Source organism: Lithobates pipiens, unplaced genomic scaffold, assembly GCF_037356315.1.
Source record: "Lithobates pipiens isolate NorthernLeopardFrog02 unplaced genomic scaffold, aLitPip1_a1.2 Scaffold_28, whole genome shotgun sequence".
In the NCBI taxonomy this organism is placed as follows: Eukaryota; Metazoa; Chordata; class Amphibia; order Anura; family Ranidae; genus Lithobates; species Lithobates pipiens.
Window position 1 is genome coordinate 49,252,085 of NW_027507789.1, and position 18,868 is coordinate 49,270,952.

General features: G+C 42.9%; 1 protein-coding gene across 2 annotated transcripts in view; it reads left to right on the forward strand.

Annotated features, from left to right (window-relative positions):
* The first annotated feature begins 2,492 nt into the window (after positions 1–2,492).
* Positions 2,493–18,868, forward strand: part of LOC143935367 (protein-glutamine gamma-glutamyltransferase 6-like) — a 145,056-nt gene continuing 128,680 nt past the window's right edge. For both annotated transcript variants that reach the window (XM_077459188.1, XM_077459189.1), the window contains exon 1: positions 2,493–2,522. In XM_077459188.1, coding sequence (XP_077315314.1) covers positions 2,516–2,522 — 7 coding nt within the window. In that variant the 5' untranslated portion in view covers positions 2,493–2,515. The remainder of the gene's footprint in view (positions 2,523–18,868) is intronic.

Below are 18,868 nucleotides of genomic sequence, written 5' to 3' on the forward strand. Positions count from 1 at the left end.
CTGCACTAGGGGGTCTGCACGGAGGGGGTGTCTGCATGGAGGGGGGTGTCTGTACTGAGGGGGTCTGCACTGGGGGGTGTCTGTACTGCTGGGGTTCTGCACTGAGGGGGGTCTGTAACTGAGTGGGGTCTGTACTGAGGGAGGTGTCTGTAATGTTGGGGGGTCTACACTGGGGGTCTGCAGTGAGGGGGGTCTGCACTGAGGGGGGTGTCTGTACTGTTGGGGGGTCTGCACTGGGGGTTTGCAGTGAGGGGGGTGTCTGTACTGAGGGGGGTCTGCATTAAGGGGGGTGTCTGTACTGAGGGGGGTCTGCACTGAGGGGGGTCTAATGCTGGGGGGGTCTGCACTGAGGTGGGGGTGTCTGTACTGAGGTGGGGGTGTCTGTGCCGATGGAGGGTCTGCAGCGAGGTGGCAGTGTCTGTACTGAGGTGCGGTCTCTGTACTGATGGGGGGGTCTGCACCGAGGTGGGGGTGTCTGTACTGATAGAGGGGTCTGCACTGAAGGGGTGTCTGTACTGAGAGGGGAGGTTTATACTGAGGGAGGGGGATATATACTGCGGGAGAAGGGTCTGTAGTTAATGGAGGTGGGTGTGTACTGAGGGGGGAATATAGTTGGTGGGGGGGGGTGACACCAACCCTAGTGACGCCACTGATCCCAGTCTTAGTCCGTAAGGTTCGATATTGCAGTTGGCCCACCCTTTGCAGATATAACAGCTTCAACTCTTCTGAGGTTTAGGAGTGTGTCTATGGGAATGTTCGACCATTCTTCCAGAAGCATATTTGTGAGGTCAGCCATTGATGTGTATGTGAAGGCCTGACTCCCAGTCTCCGCTCTAATTTATCCCAAAGGTGTTGAGGTCAAGACTCCGTGCAAGCCAGTCAAGTTCCTTCATCCCAAACTCGCTCATCCATGTCTTTATGGACCTAGCTTTATGCACTGGTCCTAATCATTTGGTGGAAAGGTGATTATGGTGTGGGGTTGTTTTTCAGGGGTTGAGCTTGGCCCCTTAGTTCCAGTGAAGGAAACTCTTAGCCCAGGTTCACACTATAGTGATCTCAGACCTCGCATGTGATTCACACATGCAACACAGGTGTCAAATACATGCGATGTCTTTGCGATGCGAGTTCAGCCATACATTTGTATGGCTGAAATCACATTGGATTTGCAGAAAAAAAGGTGCAGGGACTTTTTTTTCCCCCTGCACTCAATTGAATCGCATGGGCGAGAACACCCATATGATACAATTCTTGTCCGAATCCACAGCTGGCGTGCGCTCTGTGAACTGATTTGGGGGGTGTCGTTAACATTTTATTGACACCCGCAGCAGTTCGCAGATGGCAGTATGAACTGCCTGCGGGAGAGAAGCGATGGAATCGCTCTGGTTCCCGCATCGCTACAGTGTGAACCTAGGCTTAAGGCGACAGCATACCAAGACTTTTGGACAATTTCATGCTCCCAACTTTGTGGGAACAGTTTGGGGATGGCCCCTTCTTGTTCCAACATGACTGCACACCAGTGCACAAAGCAAGGTCCATAAAGACATGGATGAGTGAGTTTGGGGTGGAGGAATTTGACTGGCCTGCACTTCAACCCGATAGAATACCTTTGTGATGAATTAGAGCGGAGACTGCGAGTTAGGCCTTCTCATCCTTATCAGTGCCTGACCTCACAAATGCTCTTCTTCAAGAACGGTAAAACATTCCCATAGAGACACTCCTAAACATTGTGGGCAGCCTTCCCAGAAGAGTTAAAGCTGTTATAGCTGCGAAGGATGGGCCAACTCAAAATAGTTTTGTATGCACTAAAATTCATGTTAAAGGGGTTGTAAACCCTTGTGTTTTTTCACCTTAATGCATCCTAAGCATTAAAATGAAAAAACACCTGGCAGTCACCGGCCCCACGTTTTAATTACCTGAGCCCCTTCATTTCCTTGGCAGGGACGCGCTGTTTCTCTCTCCACGGGGTCCCGATTCTTGATTGGTTAGATTGATAGCAGTGCAGCCATTGGCTCACGCTGCTGTCAATCAAATCCAATGACGCAGGCGTCAGCAGAAAAAAAACTGCAACAACCACCCTTTTCTCTACAAAGCCTCTGCTTTCAGAAAATATACCATGTGTTGGGTGTTTTAAGTCATTTTCTTCCAAAACATGCAGGTTTTTATAAAGTGTGAAAAATGAAAAAAAAAATGTTTAAGTAGCAAATTGGTTAAACTAAATGATGTGGCAACTACATTTTTTGGCAGATAAGTCTGTCCGTTTATCTAAATTTAAGAAGTGTGTTTCAGATAAGCAAAATCATGACTTAATCTCCTTGAATGTATTTGCTAATTCTCTTTCACACTCAGTACCATATCACACAGGTCAGTAGGAGACCACAACGGACTTAAAAACCAAAGGCACGCCTACCAACTTTCTCAATTTTATTTTACGTGACCTGGAGTGTATAAATATTGTTGTAAATATAATTCACCAGTGCCTTTTTGTATAGCAAGAGTGAAGTACAGACCAGACATCATGGCCAGTAAGTATTTTTTATAATAAGGGTTACGCCATTCCACTGTGGGACCTGCTATATTATTGTGACTTCCATCCAGGAATCTATTTAAATTTAATGAACCTACATACACTATATTACCAAAATGATGCCTGCCTGTATACGCACATGAACTTTAATGGCATCCCAGTCTTAGTTTGTAGTGTTCGATATTGTGTTGGGCCGCCCTTTGCAGCTATAACAGCTTCAACTCTTCTGGGTAGACATGTGCATTTTGTTTCGTTCTGAATCGAAATTCGGACAAATTTTCATTATTCTGACATTCGGATGCATCTGAATCACCGAATTACAATGCTAACGAATTCGGACGAAATTCGAATCAAATTAGAAAAATTACATTTTCCGACCCAAATTTGGGGCCACGTATCTCGGGGCCACTTGTAGCTAGAAACCCCAAATTATATTATATATATATATATATATATATATATATATATATATATATATATACACACATATACATATACATATACATATACGTGGCCCCAAAATCGGGGCACAAAATGTCAAGCACTTTTCTGCAGCAGAGAATTACATTTTGCGGCCCGACTTTGGGGCCACATATCTCAGGGTCACTTATAGCTAAAAGCACCAAATTTGGTATGCAAACACAGTAGAACTACAACATATCAAAATTTGGTGTTTCTAGCTATAAGTGACCCCAAGATATGTGGCCCCAAAGTCGGGTCGTAAAATGTCATTCTCTGCTGGAGAAAGGTGCTTGACATTTTGTGACCCAAATTTGGGGCCACGTATCTCGGGGTCACGTGGTGCTAGAAATCCCAAATTTGGAGGTTTTGTAGTGTTAGTTCTATTGTGTTTGCATACCAAATGGTGTTTTTAGCTATAAGTGACCCCGAGATATGTGGCCCTAAAGTCGGGTCACAAAATGTCATTCTCTGCTGCAGAAAAGTACTTGGCATATTGCCTATATCTGGGGTCACTTGGTGGCAGGTGAGGTGGCAAGTGGACAATCTACAACTCGTGGCTGGTCACATGGCACTCGTGTCCCAAAATCGGGTCACAAAATGTCATTCTCTGCTGCAGAAAAGTGCTTAACATTTTGTGACCCGACTTTAGGGCCATGTATCTCGGGGTCACTTGGTGCTAGAAACCCCAAATTTGGAGAGGTTTTGTAGTGCTAGTTCAATTGTGTTTGCATACCAAATTTGGTGTTCCTAGCTTTAAGTGACCCCGAGATATGTGGCCCCAAAATATGGTCACAAAATGTCATTCTCTGCTGCAGAAAAGTGTTTGACATATTGTCCATATCTCGGGGTCACTTGGTGCTAGGAACCCCACAACTTGTGGCAGGTGATGTGGCAAGTGGACAATCCACAACTTGGTCATATATATAATTATTTATTTATTTTTTCGACGTTCGAATTTCGTATAGAATGAATTTGAATTTGAATAGAAAAGATTAGAATGGAAGTAGAGAATAGACTATAGAAAACAATAGAACAGAATATAATATAGATACTATCTATTTCATTTTTAATTTCTTTTGCAGATTACTATTTGTTTCCATAAGATCTCCTGCAGACTATTAGCATCTATTTCATTTTAGAATAAAATATAATATATTCTATTCTGTTCTATTGTTTTTCTAGTCTATTCTCTGTTTCTATTCTAATCTTTTCTATTCTAATTCAAATTCATTCTATACGAAATTCAAATGTCGGAAAGAAATTATATATATATATATATATATATATATATATATATATAAAACCATCTTTCAAAATTCAAATTTAGTATATAATGATTTCGTTTTTAATAGAAAAGATTTTAATAGAATTTAAAAGAATAGACTAGAAAAACAATAGAACTGAATAAAATATAATATATTCCATTCTGTTCTGTTCTATCATTTTTCTAGTCTATTTTCTATTTTATTATAATCTTTTCTATCCAAATTTAAAATTAATTAATTTAAAAATTTGAATTCATACTATTCGAAATTCTAATTTATTCTATTCAAATTCGAATTTTAGAAGATGGTTGTATATTCTTTCTATTTTATTCTATTAAATTTTTTTTTTTTCTATTCTGTTCTAATCTTTCTATTTTAATTATACATTTTGGAAGATGGTTAGTTACTTATACTTATATATAACTGTCACATCAACTTTTCATACTTGCAGTGTACCAGTGAAAAAAAAATACACACATCTTATTTAATTTATATTTATGGTAACAATGAAGTTGTCAGCACGCTTGAAGAAGTCACGGATGTTGATCACAAGGCAAGTGCATATGCTGTATGTCATTGTCCACTTGCCACAAGTTGTGTATTGTATTTCTCCACTTGCCACGTCACCTGCCACAAGTTGTGTATTGTCCACTTGCCACGACACCTGCCACGAGTGCCACGTGACCTGCCACGAGTGCCACGTGGCCGGCCACGATTGCCACATGACCTGACACGGGTGCCATGTGACTGGCCACGAGTTGTGGATTGTCCACTTGCCACCTCACCTGCCACTAAGTGACCCCAGATATAGGCAATATGCCAAGTACTTTTCTGCAGCAGAGAATGACATTTTGTGACCCGAATTTAGGGCCACATATCTCGGGGCCACTTATAGCTAAAAACCCCAAATTAGGTATGCAAACAAAGTAGACCTAGCACTACAACATCTCCAAATTTGGGGTTTCCAGCACCAAGTGACCCCGAGATACATGGCCCTAAAGTTGGGTCACAAAATGTTAAGCACTTTTCTGCAGCAGAGAATGACATTTTGTGACCCGATTTTGGGACACGAGTGCCATATGACCAGCCACGAGTTGTAGATTGTCCACTTGCCACCTCACCTGCCACCAAGTGACCCCAGATATAGGCAATATGCCAAGTACTTTTCTGCAGCAGAGAATGACATTTTGTGACCCGACTTTAGGGCCACATATCTCGGGGTCTCTTATAGCTAAAAACACCATTTGGTATGCAAACACAATAGAACTAACACTACAAAACCTCCAAATTTGGGGTTTCTAGCACCAAGTGACCCCGAGATACATGGCCCTAAATTCGAGTCGCAAAATATTTTCGAATCTGGTTGAAATAGTTTCGAATGCGGTTGAAATAATTTCAAATCATGTTGAAATCATTTCAAATCTGGTAGAAATATTTTCAAATTTGGTAGAAATATTTTCGAATGCGACCGATTTTTCAAATTCGGTAGAAAACTAAACTAAATCCAAAAACGATTTTAACGAATATAACTGAACAAAATTAATTAATTAACTAATTTAAACGAAAAGAAACCAAATTAATTTTTTCCTTTTGCACATGTCTACTTCTGGGAAGGCTTTAGGAGTGTGTCTATGGGAATGTTTGACCATTCTTCCAGAAGTGCATTTATGAGGTTAGGCACTTATGTTGAACAAGAAGGCCTAACTCATAGTCTCCGCTCTAATTCATCCCAAAGGTATTCATAATATGTGCAAAAATACTCCAACGCAAATGGATCAGAATAAAAATAAATAAAAATAAGTGTCTCGTAAACCAGATATTGCTGCTGGCACTAAAACAGTGTTCACACTTGCATCTGTGTATTCATTAGATTATAGTGATTAACTGTGCCTGTGCAATATAGAGGCTGACATATATATATATATATATATATATATATATATATATATATATATATATATATATATATATATATGTCTATATATATAATATTAAAGTGCAATACGTACACATAGAAACAAAAACAAAGATAAGATATATTAAATGTCCAATCTTTATGTGTTCAATATATTTAAGTAAAAGTGCATATTTCTTCCAATGGTGAATATATAAAACGTATATTCAAAAACATCAAGAAAATCTCAAAGTAATATAAAAAAAACACATTAAATATTTATACAATTAATTCAGTGTCCATTTCATATGTGCTCAGTCCCGTATTTATGAAATGGACACCAAATGGACACCAAGCGAGCAAAGTCCTTTCTTGTATTAAGAGAGGTATGGACTCCAGAGAGAGAGATATAATTTTGATCCTGTACAAATCATTAATAAGACCTCATCTGGAATATGCAGTTCAATTATGGGCACCAGTTCTCAAAAAGGATATCAGGGAACTGGAAAAAGTGCAGAGAAGAGGAACCAAACTGATAAGAAGCATGGAGGAGCTCAGCTATGAGGAAAGATTAGAGGAACTGAATTTATTTACTCTTGAGAAGAGGAGATTTAGGGGGGATATGATCAACATGTACAAATACTGTATATAAGGGGTCCATATTTGGTGTTGAGTTATTCACTTTATGGTCAGCACAGATGACAAGGGGGCACTCTTTATGCGTAGAGGAAAAGAGATTTAATCTCCAAATATGGAAAGGTTTCTTCACAGTAAAAATGTGGAATAGACTCCCTCCAGAGGTGGTTCTAGCCAGTTCAGTAGATTGCTTTAAGAAAGGCCTGGATTCTTTCCCAAATGCACACAATATACTTGGGCACTAACATTTATAGGTAAAGTTAATTCAGAGAAAATCTCATTGCCTCTTGGGGGTCAGGAAGGAATTGTTTCCCCTGCTGTAGCAAATTGGATCATGCTTTGATTATTTTTATTTATTTATTTTTATGGTTGAACTAGATGGACGTGTGTCTTTTTTTCAACCTAACTATGTAACTATGTAAAATTAATTGTATAAATATTTCATGTGTTTTTTTTATATTGTTTTGATATTTTTCTTGAGATTTCCTTGATGTTTTTGAATGTACTTTTTATATATATTCACCATTGGAAGAAATATGCAATTTATCTTGAATATGTTGCACACATAATAATTAGACATCTAATATATTTTTTCTTTGTTTATGTTTCTATTTGCACTTTTATATATATATATAAAATTATCTAAGTTGCAAATTGCGCAGGCACAGTTACTCAGTTTATTTATCATATCACAGTGACTGTAACATCCATTTCACAAGATAACTGTCAGTTTCCCCTTCCACTGCACAATGTAAGTTTCAGCTGGAAGTGCCCCATATATCCAACAGGGCACAGTGGTCAAGAGGAGGACATGTATGTTTATCACCAACATGGGTCATGCCTAGCGTGTCCCCTCACTATAGATGTTGCAAAATAAAGAAGGGGGACCACTACACCTTCCTCACACGCCACCTATAAAAATGATAATCTTCTTGCTAGGATAGAGGAGACTTGCGTTATGTAAATCAATATGCATCACAGTCACTTACCTGGGGTATCAACTATTTCAAGCCCAATAAGGTGACCCAAGGTTTTTCAAAAAGATATCGGCAGCATAATGTTAAATACTTTATCAGTCCCAAAGGATGACTTCTTTCAGAAGAGGGGGGAGCGTATTGTAGTTTAAAGTCCTGCCTGATCGGTTTTGCCGACTCCAAGAGCCTGTGAAATCCGTCAGGCAGGACTTTAAATTACAACATGCGGCCTCCCTCTTCTTGAAGAAGTTATCAATCACGACTGATAAGTATTTTTGAACTTTATGCTGCCAATATGTTTTTGAAAAAGCTTTGGTCATCCTATTGGGCTTAAGATGGTGGATACCCCAGGTGTGTGACTGTGATGCATATTGATTTACTCAATGCAAGTCCTCACTATCCTACCAACAGGATTATCATCTTTATAGCTGGTGTGCGAGGGAGGTGTTGTGGTGTCCCTCACTATTTTGCAACATCTATAAGGAGGTGACACTCTGGGCATGACCCAGGTTGGTCATAAACGTACATGTTCTCCTCTTGACCACTGTGCCCTGTTGGACTTCCAGCTGAGACCTACATAGTGAAATCGAAGGGGGATGTTGTGGCATGGATGTTGCAGTCACTGTAATATAATATATGAACTGTCCTGGAAGTAACGCTGGACTTTTTTCACTGTATAATAGCCTAATTGGTGATTACTGAGTCTGAAAAGGATTATCAAATAACTGTTTGAAATACATTGGTTCCTGATACTTCTAAGTTAATTTACAGATACAGTGTTTACACATGCATTCATTCTTTGAACTACACTCATGAAATATTTAAAGGGGCCAGGTTTGTGGTTGTTTTTTTTTTTTTTAGGGTATGTGTTTGTGTGCATTTTTTTTTTAATGCTAATAAAGCTTTTGTACAATGTGCATTGATGAAGTGGATCACTTCATATGTTAGCATTATGAGGATTCTGAAGTCTTTCTTAGATTATAAAAGGAAGAGGGTAGAGTCCAAACTGGCAAATTTACATTTTCTTTAGTTTATTTGCACACCTCTATGAAAGTCTATGGGCTGTAATGTGCAGGTGTGGCTAAAACAGTGACAGTTTTAGCAGTGAATGTGCACCAATGGCAGAGTATGTATCTGTGGAGGGGGTAGGTGAATTAGGTTAGTTTACGACAGTGGTCTCCTGATTGCGTCCCTTTGATTCACTTTAACTGGCCCACATGCCATTCAGGGCACTGTTCCTCTGAATGACATGTGGCACTGTTCCTCCCAGTAACATCAAGGATAGATCAGTTTTCCTCAACTTAATGCGAATGATAGGACACCATTTCCTTCACTCACATGAATGATGGCCAAAATTCCTTCCACTGACTGTGATGATGGGACACTATTCCTCCCACGGATACCAACAATGAGGTACTATTCTTCCCACTTACACCAATGATGCGGCATTATTTTTTCCACTGACACTAACGATGGGTCAGTATTTCTCCCAATGAGGTACTACTCTTCCATTTCACAACAATGATGGGACACTATTGCTCCCACTGATACCAACGATGATACACTATTCCTCCCACTGATTCTAATGATGGGATATTATTGCTCCTACTAATACCAATGATGGAACATTATTCCTCTCACTGATACCAATGATAGGACATTATTCCTCCCACTGTTTCTAATGATGAGACACTATTCTTCCCGCTGACACCAACGATGGGGATTCCTCCCACTGACACCAACAATAGGGCACTATTACTCCCACTGACACCAACGATGGGGCAATATTCCTCCCACTAATGACTACAGGTACTAAACCTCTAAGCTTGAGGCATTATTTAGTCCTACTGATGCTGGGGTATTGTTGATTCCCTGGGGCCAGTGTGATCTTCCTAATGTTTGGGGGTCAGTAAATTGGCCCTTTGTTTAGAAAGTTTGGACACTCTTGGTTTAGGGTAAAGGCTCAAAAGGGATACTTGCACTTTATTTTAAATTGCCTTAAACAAATGAGGTTAGTAATTAGAGGTTTGTTTTCATGTTTGACCTGAAACAACATTTGGAATCTACTTGGTTCATAAAGCATTATCTACATATTTTGCTCCAGTTGTTAAAAAAAGGACCTGCAAAAGTCGAGAGATTTCCTTTTAAGAATCAATTCCATTGTTTTATCAGAGGATAGAATACTGATAAGATAAGATATTAAATGAGGCTGGTGTGGTTCTATCAGCTGGAGGTCGATCAACCTTGCATGGTGGTTGGGGGCGGAGCGCCATGACGTAGGCGCATGAAGGGCGTCCTCCCGACATCCCGGCGTACTCGAACCCCCCCTGATCTAGCGGGCCTCCACAGCTGAAGGTAGGCGGCATGGATAACGGTGTTGGGAAATCTAGTGTCCGCTGTGGAGAGCCCTTTCCCCACCTGTTGCACGCTGTACAGAGGAGGATAGTCAGCATGGCCCCGCAGTGAGACCCCCCCCCCCCCGTTCAAGCTCAGGACGAAATGCCTGGTCAGAGGGACGCGCCAAACACTGTGATCATCTGAGAGGCTCTGGATCCGCCTGATGGCCCTGGAAGCCCCACTAAGTGCCCGGATTAGCTCCAGCACTATACACCAGTGAGAGAGAGTGTCATGTTGCCCGGGCAAAGAGAAGAGAGCAGACGGGGATGAGTGAAAGATCCCCCAGCTGATCTACAGGAGGGGTATGTATGGACAAGAAGCTATCAGACGGGAAGGCAGCTGGCGGCTATTCAACAAGTCTGAGGGACCAGAGCGGTGAGTGGACGACTCACGAGCTTAATGTCTAAACTTAATTTGTGTTATAATAAGCCAGCAGTAAATCAATCTGTGTCAGTGCTTGATACCGCTTAATACCGCTAAGTACCCCGCTGAGATTAACTTTTTCAGTATCTCTCCCACAGCAATCTGGATGACTAGCCTGGAGACATTGCTATTGATCACCCTCCTTATAGACTTTCACATACTATTAAAGCACTAAAATAACCACGCGCTATCAGCACTACAGCACAAGTGGGAAGTACCTGAGAAGTAACGAGTATTCCCGATACTGCAGTATTGTAGAAGTGACATTAAGTGACATTAAGAACACAGTTTGGCAACAGCAATTAATCCTCTTTTCCTGCCTACTACCACCGCCCGAAAGCCCGTTGCTACCTCCCATAAAAAACTGAGTATGGCTTGTTAAGCAACAACGTAAAGGTGGGACATTGGTAGTGGGGGCTGAAATCTCAGGCTGCGGAAAGCAGCCTGAGGTGGGGGAGGGGACACCGTTGAGTATCAGATGATACTGACTAGCCCCCCCAAGACCCTTAAGTCGGAGGCCAGGGTATAGTCGTTCCTCTCATTGTATACAATGCTACTATTCATCATGACATAGGAGGATGCATAAGAGGCCAGGGATAATAACTAGCTACCTGGACCGCCAAAATTAACCTAGGCTATTTTTTATAGCACTAGATGAGATGATCAGCATAAATCGGTGATCTTGAATGTGGTGAAAAGCTTTGGACAATATAACTTCAAGGCCGCTTACTGGCACATCAGGGTGGGAGTAAGGGGACTATCCTCAATGGGCCAACGGTGGTTTTTATCGGGCTCTCACATCTTTGTACATCCTATAAAGGGTGGATTTTATGTGGCGCTATCTATGGTGAAACTACCTGTGTCTATTTAATAGTCATAAATAACACAATACAGTGCAAGCAAATGTGCAAATAACGCAATACAGTGCAAACAACTGTGCAAATAACGCAATACAGTGAAAACAAATGTGCAAATAATGCCGATAATAAAGGTGCATACAATATCCGTAATAAGGTGCAAGAGAATATGAAACCGTAATAAAGTGCAACCAAATTACTAAAAATGGCATCCAAAAAATAAGTCCATGCAAATGGTGCAAACCACAGAAAAATTATGCATATAAAAATTTAAATTGAAAAAAAATCAAGACAAAACAGTATGTAAAATATAGTATAAATCCAGTGAATTGTGTGAAACAAAGTCCACTCCAGTACTGTGCAATCCGTCCAAAACAGCTAGTATTAGACTGTGCAGTGTGAATGGATAATGTGCAATCTATTTCCTTCTTTAGGCTTCAGTGCTCAACATGCACCCCTCGTTTCCCCCAGCCTCTCACCTCAAAGAAAGGTCCTGAAAGGACCAGATGCCGCTTAAAGAGTAGTGGGTAGGGGAATCATCCACCTCTTGTCAGTGTGCCTCCGAGACCCAGACTACGATCTTCCACTAACAGCACTCCGGATATATAAAAAAGCAACGGGGGAGGGGGGCGCCAATGTGTAGTATCATAAAAACCTCTTTTATTAAATAAAATATCCACACTTACATTGACATAACGAAAAACAGATGTAAATACCGATGCTTCCGGTCTCGGCCGCGACCGGAAGTGACGCTCGACACCTTAGACTCCTCCCTGACGCGTTGCGTCACGTATCAAATGACTTTCTCAAAGGGTATAGGAGTGAGGTGTCTCTATTCTTTATATATGGTCAGCGCGGCTGTCACATTAATTACACGGCAGCAGCGCGGACCCAACTCTCGCATATAGACAGGTCTCTTGCTCTGCCTTCAAATTATATTAAAAGTTTAACTTATTTCAAAAATTAGTACACATACAAATTAAACAATCTCATTACTACATTATATCCCTAAAAAACAACACTTTAACAGTCCAATCCATATCCTAAAAAGGAGGAAAACCCACTGTGGCCATCTTGTGGATGGAAACAAAATTACAACATCAATGCATAGAATAGCATTTCACCATCTCAAAGATGAATTCATATAGCCATCTTGTGGGAAATAATGAACTTCAATAATGCATATGGCCAAAAATATACTACGAAGGCCTTCTAATGGCCAATTGATGAATCAATTAATCCATTAGTATATAAACAATCGATTTAAATGTTAAAAAGATAGGAAAAATGCTAAAAATAAATATATAGGGGGCGCATGCGCGGCGTGGAACGAGCTAGCAGCTAAGACTCGGAGCTCCCGGGACAACGGAGACTATTTAACACTCCCCAGGACGATTCGGACCGACTACCGGCCCACGAATAACACCTCTCTCCTGCGGGACCACTCGTGCATGCCGACGTCCAAGAAAGGCAAGCGGAAAACCGCTCAACGCTCCCTGACAGCCTATCTTTTGCGGGTCACGGACGGACAGGAGATGTCCCAAGATGGCGCCCAGGCCTGCACGGACGCTGATGCCTCACGGTCGGCGGGCTCGCCTAAAGGTACTGGGGACGCACATTTAACCAAGGCGGACTTAGAAGACAGCCTGGCCAACATGTATGACAGACTAGCTAGGAAGTTCCAAGCGGAACTGCACAAGTCCACTAGCGAGTTGTCACAAGAGATGGCGGCCCTGGGAAGCAGGACGGATCTCCTTGAGGTGAAACATGACGAGCTCCACCTGGCCTATTCAGATCTCCAGAAAGACCATGAATTGCTGGGGGATACGGTTGTCCAGCTTCAAAACCACTTGGAAGACCTAGACAACCGCAACAGGAGGAATAACGTTCGGGTGCGGGGCATCTCCGAATCGGTGACCGACCTCCCCGCTACGATCGTTTGTCTGTTTCAACTCCTGCTTCTGACCCAACCCAAAGAAGCCTTTACATGTGATCGCCTGCACCGGGCACTGAGGCCTAAACCTCCGCCTGAGAAACCCCCCCAGGGATATTGTGTTATGCCTTAAAGACTTTCTCATAAAAGAGGAAATCCTCCGAGCCTCGCGTAACACGCCACGCATTCAACTGGATGGGGCATCCCTACAGATTTATTCTGATGTAGCACCAGCTACGCTGGAGAAACGAAGAAGGTTGAAGGACATTACCTCTACCCTGCAGACAGCGCAGATACGTTACCCTTGGGGTTTCCCGTTTAAGTTGATCGTACCGCACAATGGATCCACTCATATCGCCACTACAGTCACGGAGGGCAAAGAAATCTTGGTGAAGCTGGGACTTTTGGAGTGACAACAAACACCCCGACACCCTGCAACGCCACGTCCATCCCCCATTTGGGCCACGCCATCGCCTCAGAGGGATAGGCGTTCTCGCAGGCTACATCCATTACCTGATGTCTGATTGAGCAGACTCCCGTCCAGAAATTCACTAAGACTGCTATCCCTGGATTGCTTTCTGATCACTTTAGACTTACCTGAGTTCCCACCCCCAGATACCCCGCGTGGACACGGCTTAATTTTCAACTTGGATTCTCCAGATCCCCGGAGGATGAGAGGAGCGATTTTGTTATTGTAGTTTTTTTACTCTTCTCTCTTCTGACATTTGGATCAGCGCTCCCCCCCTTCCATACTTGCACACCATTCCCTACACGATCCCAGTTCCTGGACTCTGGGCACTGTATCGGTGGACTATATCCGCCCTACCCTCTTTATAAATATCCACCTCTGTGGTGGGGAATGTGTGGAGCAGATGGCAGTTGGGTCGGAAGGCCCTTTATTTACAAATTATTCCTGGTCTGGCCGGATTTTCCGCCCGGACTCCATAGAGCTTTAAGTTTTCTTTTTGTTTTTTTGTTTCTTTGTTATGCTGACTTCGCTACTGATTATTATCTATGGGAGTGCATGCTTGGGGTTGATAGATTTCCTGATAGGGATGGATCTCCTGACGGCTTTACACATACTCATTTATGCTTTGTATTGGATGCTGGGGGCTCCTCTGGCACTGGACTCTGGTATGAGGTATCTAGCTCTCCTTATAGGCCGCTTATGAAGAAGCTACTAAAAATTAGATTACATGGGTCTCCGTATTATTTCACATAATGTGAGGGGCTTTAATTCCCCCCACAAACGGAGGAAGGCCTTTCGCTATTATAAGCAAATTGGTGCAGACATTATCCTACTGCAAGAGACGCATTTTTCTTCGGGGGCCTGCCCTACATTTTTTGATAAATCCGACAAATTGCACTACAATACCACTTTTGAGTCCAGGGCCAGAGGAGTGTCAATCTTTGTTCGTAATACTGTTCAGTTTGAACCTTCTCATGTGTATAAGGACCATGATAGTAGATTTCTTATTATTCAGGGTATGTTGCTGGGTAAGGCTGTGACGATTGCCAACTTGTACGCCCCGAATACTGCGCAGGGCGCCTTCTATAATTTATTTCTATGCACTCTTGATAGATACATCTCTCCCCACCTAATTGTCGGGGGGGGGGGTTTCAATTTGGTAGCTAATCCTGCAGAGGATAGGAGCAAAACCTCACATAGTGCCAAGGCGTTCCCTAAATTTCTCACTAAATCATTTGACAGACTACAACTCATTGACACCTGGAGGGCCCTGAACATTGGCGCCAAGGAATATACGCATTACTCCCACCCTCATGATAGTTACGCTAGATTAGACTACATTTTTGCATCTCCGGTTTTGTTAGCCAATTCATCATTCACCACTATCCACCCATGTCCCTGGTCTGATCATCAAGTTGTAGCCTTCCATACCTCACATGTGGGTCTTTCCCCTACTCTAGCATCTTGGAGGATGAATGACTCCCTGCTGACAGACCCTGTTACCCATACTCTGATTGCGGGCCACTTAGAAGATTACTTTGATATTAATGACACTCCTGACATTTCCCCCCAGGTCCTTTGGACTGCTCATAAAGCGGTTCTTCGTGGCCACTTAATTGAGATTGCAGTCACTAGAAAGAAACAGAACAATGCTAGGATCCAGTCCCTCACACGCGATCTCCGTGCCCTTTACCAGACCCATGCACAAACACATTCCCCAGACACCCTCCTTCTGATTAATCAAAAAAGAGCCGAATTGGACACTATCCTCTCAAAGTGCACAGAGAAATCGCTTCGCTGGTCCAAAGCTAGGTTTCTACTACACAGTAATGCTGCCTCAGGCATGTTCTCTCGTAAACTGCACCAGTCCCTACAGCCTGCCCATGTCTACAAATTGAGAAATAGCTCCGGTCATATGGTCACTCACCCTAGTGAAGTATTAAAAAAAATTTCTTCTTTCTACCGAGACCTGTTATCCCCCCCCTCGCAGCCAATACCCAATGCCATGGGTCATTGGTTGGATTCTATCCATCTCCCTTCTCTCTCGGAATCACAACTGAACACTTTAAACGCCCCATGCACCGACCAAGAGGTTATGACCACTATTAGGACTCTTAAATCTTCTACAGCCCCTGGCCCAGATGGTTATACCTCTCTATATTATAAAAAGTTCTCCCAGATCCTGGCCCCAAAGTTGACTAAACTTTTTAACCAGACATTACGAGGGCAGACGCTCCCAGACGAGATGCTGCACGCTAATATGACACTGATCCCCAAACCTCATAAGGACCACTCCTTGCCCCAAAACTATAGGCCTATTTCGGTTTTAAATAATGACATTAAAATTTTAGGAAAGATTTTGGCGAATAGATTGGCCCCTATTATTAGCACCCTGGTGGGCCCAGAACAAACTGGTTTTATCCCCAATAGACAGATCACTGACAACATCAGATTGGCTACAAATATCGTTCAAGACGCAAACCTTTTTTAACGCAAAGTTTTGATTTTGGGGTTGGATATCCAAAAGGCATTTGACAGTGTCCTATGGCCATACTTAGATCAGATTTTGTCCAGGTTTGGGTTCGGGGGAGAATTCGTGAATGGGTTTAAGGCACTGTATCATAGACCCCAGACTAGGATCAAACTCCCCAGTAGCTCTTCAGAATTTTTCTCTTTAGGCAGGGCCACCCGGCAGGGTTGTCCCCTTTCCCCTCTGATATTTGCCCTGGCTTTGGAGCCCCTGGCCAGGGCAATCATAGCAGACCCAAACATAGGGGGGTACTTGAAGGAGGAAGGGGAGTACAAAATAAGCCTATATGCGGACGATGTTCTTCTGTTCTTACCCAACCCTCTGATAGCACTCCCCAATCTTCTCGAGCTGTTGCGCTCCTTCCAGAAGCTTTCGGGACTAGGGGTCAATCTGTCTAAGTGTTTTGCCCTTCCTATCAACTTTACCCCCGTGGAAATATCTAACCTTCATAACTCTTTTGGACTTTCCCTCTCTAATTACACATTACAATACCTGGGGGTTCACCTAGCTCCGTCCCTAAAAGAAATCTATAGTGCCAATTTTCCCCCGGCCTTTATTATGGTCCGGAGATGGTTGAGGCTATGGTCGACCTAGCGGATCCCATTAATAGGTAGGGTAGTAGCTATTAAAATGTCGATTTTGCCAAAACTATTGTATTTTTTTAGGGCTCTCCCTTTGTATGTATCTCGCCAATCCCTTACCGCGTTACAACGTGATATTAACGCCTTTATTTGGCAGGGTAAGAGGCCCAGACTTGGGAGAACCCTACTACATCGACCTCTGCTGCAGGGTGGCCTAGGCCTTCCAGACGTGTGGCTATATTATTTAGCAGCCAGGCTGGCCCAAACGGCTCAGTGGCATGCCCCTACGGCTGGAATACCATGGTTGCAGTTTGAGACTCAGTCACTGCGACCATACTTTCTCCCAGGCATCCTGTGGCAGGAGGGTCTGAGGCCGAGTGACCTAGCTCCCCTTAATGCTATTGTAAGTAGCTCCCTTTATCTCTGGTCACTGTACCACCTTAAATTTAAACTACGTCCTGATAGACCCAGTTTGGCATCGTTTCTAGGCGATAGGAGATTCCCGCTTGCTTTTGAATCTCCTGACGCCTTTAGATGGTGGATTCGGAAATCTTTGGTCACCCTGCGAGCTCTATGCATTCGAGGGGGTGTCTTCGCCTCCTTCTCGCAACTCCAGACACAGCATGAGGTACCGAGAGGGGAATTTTATAAATTCCTTCAAATTCGCCATTTTTTTCAATCACACTATAGACCCACCCATGCCACCTCTAATACTCAATTTGAATCTATATGCTATCGGCACTCCAGAGATAGGGGTATTATCTCCACCATATATAAACACCTTATCGAATCCCAACTACCTGAGAAATCTAGGGCAATGTGTTTGTGGGAAACCGATCTGGCCACAGAGTTCTCATCTGATGAGTGGCGGGATATGCTTCTGAATATGCATAGATGCTCCAGGTCAATGGCTGTAAAGGATACTGTGGTGAAGCTACATACACGGTGGTACCTCACCCTGGATAAGATTCACAGGTTCTACCCCGCGGTCCCCGACCTTTGCTTTAGGGGATGCCCGGCGACGTGCACCTTACTCCATACCTTTTGGAGCTGCCCTCAACTCCAGGGTATTTGGATCAGGTCTCCACCACAGTGTCCTCTATTGTAGGTTCTAATGTTAACTTAACACCTGAACACTGTTTGTTGTTTGCCCCGGTAACCGGTGTTCCCCATTCCACACAGAGGTTGATCAATACGTTGTTCTGCGCCATCCACTGGACGATTGCGCTTCATTGGCGCTCGCAGATAACTCCCTGGTCGCAGGTCCTCCGTAGGATTGATGCTATCCGTCTCATAGAACGGATACACCATACAATTATGGATACTATGCATATTCATACGGCTAAATGGGCCGATTGGCCGTTATATTCAAGTCTCGCGGGAGGGCCGTCTCTTCACCACCCTCCGCAGGAGGTGATTTGAAGTCTGGATGGACTTGATATCCTTGTCGGGATAGGTTGGGCCTACCAGTTCTTGACTCCCATGATTGCCCCACTGGATAGCTTTGTCCTCCCATGCCCATTGAACCGGGTTGCAGCTAGCTACTATTCAGGTGCGGAGCTGTAGCCCCTATCGTTGTTTGCATGAGAAGTCAGCGGTAATAACAATTACAATGTTCTTTTTTCTGTTTTGTTATTGTTTATTATTTCATTTAACCTCTCACTGATAACCTGCATGGTCTCGATTAGCATCACTTGGTGCGCATGGCCTAGGCTATTCGTGTACTATCTGTAGAATGTTTTGCATTCTGCCTTGTACGATGCTGTCCCAGCTGTATTTGCCTGAAGTGTATTTTTTTTTGCTATACCTTGATGCAGCCATGTACCTGCTTCTATTGTTCTGTTTATTCTTTTATAACCAATAAAACGTTTGTAATAAAAAAAAAATATATATATATATATATATATATATATATATAAATAC